Raw genomic sequence first — 2,285 nt, forward strand, 5'->3', positions numbered from 1 at the left:
CCGTGCATGTAGGGGATGTAGGACTGATGCTGTGTGAGGGGTGAGGACACGGGGACGTGGACGCTGGGCCTGGGGTCCTTCCCCACCATGCGAGCCTCCTCGCTGGGGGTCAGCTTGCACTCGGAGCTGCTGCTCTCCTTCCCGTCCTCCTTGGACGTGGCTTCTTTGCTTCGATTTCTTTCTTCCTTCAACTTTCGGTCCCTCTCCTCTTTCCACCGCTCATCCTCCGTCTTGATGTCTGAGTACTTCGCTGGGTATACATAGGTCCATATCCGGGGCTCGGCTTCCTGCAAGAACAGCCAACCATCAGAGCAGCTCCCTCCCCCTGGCCCTGCCTGTCCCAAACACGTGCTGGGTTTGGAGGAGACCAAAGAAACCCACTACCCTTCCCCTGGGCTCTCCTTGGCCCATCTGCAGCCTTCCAGCCCCATCCTGTTGCTGGCCCTGATGGAACCTCATGGAGCTTCACCACAAGCAGAGAACAGAGTGTGTTCTCTGAGGTGATGGGCCCTGCAAACCCCTCTGACGAAGCCATGGTGAGGAGCTTCCTTCAGGAGCAACCCCACAGCCAGGCTGGCAGGCAGGGCTGAGCCTTACCTGTCTGTACCAGAGCACAGGGTCCACCTCTGCTTGCCGGCCACACTCGGAGCCAGCCTTGGTCTCAGCAGTCTCCTTCCCAAGGTGACTGGCCTCGCTCAGCTTCACCTTGAGCCCCTCAGCCACCTGGCTGCCAGACAGCTTGGACGAGTCCTCCAGCTTGGGGATGATGACAGATTTGGCCATGTCAGGACCTCCCTGCTCCTTGGGCTTGCTCAGCCCTGACTTGACGAGGTCCGTGAGGCTCGGGGCTTTGGTCAGTGTCGGGGGCATGGGAGGCTTCTGTTTCCACTCCTCTTTCAGTGCTGCCTCCCTCTCCTTCAAGCCCAGCTCTGCCTTCTTCTCCAGCCCTCGCTGCTGCTGCTGCTGCTCCAGGCTCTGCCGCTGCTTTTGCTGCTCCTCGTACTGCTGGCGGTAGGCAGGGTTGGTGCTCAGCAGGTGAGCGTGGTAGCCCTGCTCGTTGTAGCCGTAGGGCGGCACGTAGGCATACTGGTTGTAGTAGAGGGACTGCATGTACATGTTGGGGCGCTGCTGGATGACCGAGGGCTGCTGACTCGACCCACCACCAAGCTCTGCCTTCTTCTCTTCGCAGCCTTCACTCTTCACCTTCACCTCTGGGTTTTCTTGCTCCTCATCCTTCTTCAGCTTCAAGGCCTGTGTCTCAGCTGCGGATTGCCCACCGGGGTTCAGGGCCCCAGGGCTGGCCTGGGGGTAGCCTGGGGAGTAGTAGGTTTCAAAGCCTTGGTAGTAGGGAGACTCTTTGCTCTGTGGCTGTGGGGGGAAAAGAGGTTTTTTGGCGCCTTCCTTGAAACTCTGGAGCCTTGGCCTTTACACTCCCCAGCTTACCCTCCCCATCCTCCCCAGCATCGGAGATGTCCGAGTAGGCCGGGCTGTTGGTCTTCACTGAGCTGGCCTCCGCCCCGTTCTGGGTGACCACATGCAGTGGGGTGAGGGGCTGGGCTGGGTTGGTGTTCTCCAGCCTGCTGGCACCCCCGATGGAGGGGCTGGGCGCATTGTCAGTGAAGCTGTAGATTTTATCGGCCTCAGCCTTGATGCTGGCAAGTCGGCTCTGGTGGGGGTCGGACGAGCCGTTCAGCAGCCCCTCGCCTTTCAGCCCCAGGTCACTGGATTCCCCCCGGAAAGGGCTCTTGCCTTCCTCTGCTCTGCAGGCTTTGCCAGGAGTCAAAGGATTTTCTACCTCCTTGGGCTCCTTCTTCTTCTTGTCCTTCTTCTTCTTCTCCTTGGAAGGGGTGAGGGCAGGGTTGACGGCGAAGGGCTCTCCCATCACTGTTGGCTTGGGCTGGATGGGTTTGAGCTGGGGGCTGTTGGGCATGGTCTGCACCACTGTGGTGGCGAGGCTGGGGGGGGGGGCGGGGCTGGCCGTGGTGAGGGTGGCAGTCTGGAAGGTGTAAATTGGCTGCGGGGGGATGGCTTGTGCAATGGGTCTGGCAGACTTCAAGCTTTTGGAAGGGATCTTCTCCTGCTTAGCACCAGAGGCCTTCTTCGATTTGTCCTTATCGACGCATCGCTTCTCCAGAGAGTCAAAGTCATCGTTACTCGTCTCATAAAAAACGTCATTGGACAGGGCGCCCGGGTCCGTGTCCCCTTCCCCACCCACCTTCTTCTTGCAGGGGACCTTGGTGCTGAACTTGCTGGACGGGGAGGGGCTGTGGGGTTCCATCAGGCGC

The 2,285-nt window shown here is 60.0% G+C and overlaps 1 protein-coding gene across 1 annotated transcript in view; it reads right to left on the reverse strand.

The window, feature by feature from the left end:
- The window catches only part of ZNF609 (zinc finger protein 609), a 43,046-nt gene that overhangs the window by 1,337 nt on the left and 39,424 nt on the right, over positions 1 to 2,285 (reverse strand). Inside the window, 3 exon segments of the mRNA XM_009074399.1 lie at positions 1 to 287; positions 598 to 1,408; positions 1,410 to 2,285. The exon segment at positions 1 to 287 is cut by the window's left edge and continues 65 nt beyond it; the exon segment at positions 1,410 to 2,285 is cut by the window's right edge and continues 2 nt beyond it. Of these exon segments, the coding sequence (XP_009072647.1) occupies positions 1 to 287; positions 598 to 1,408; positions 1,410 to 2,285 (1,974 nt within the window).

Source organism: Acanthisitta chloris, unplaced genomic scaffold, assembly GCF_000695815.1.
Source record: "Acanthisitta chloris isolate BGI_N310 unplaced genomic scaffold, ASM69581v1 scaffold11945, whole genome shotgun sequence".
Taxonomy (NCBI): Eukaryota; Metazoa; Chordata; class Aves; order Passeriformes; family Acanthisittidae; genus Acanthisitta; species Acanthisitta chloris.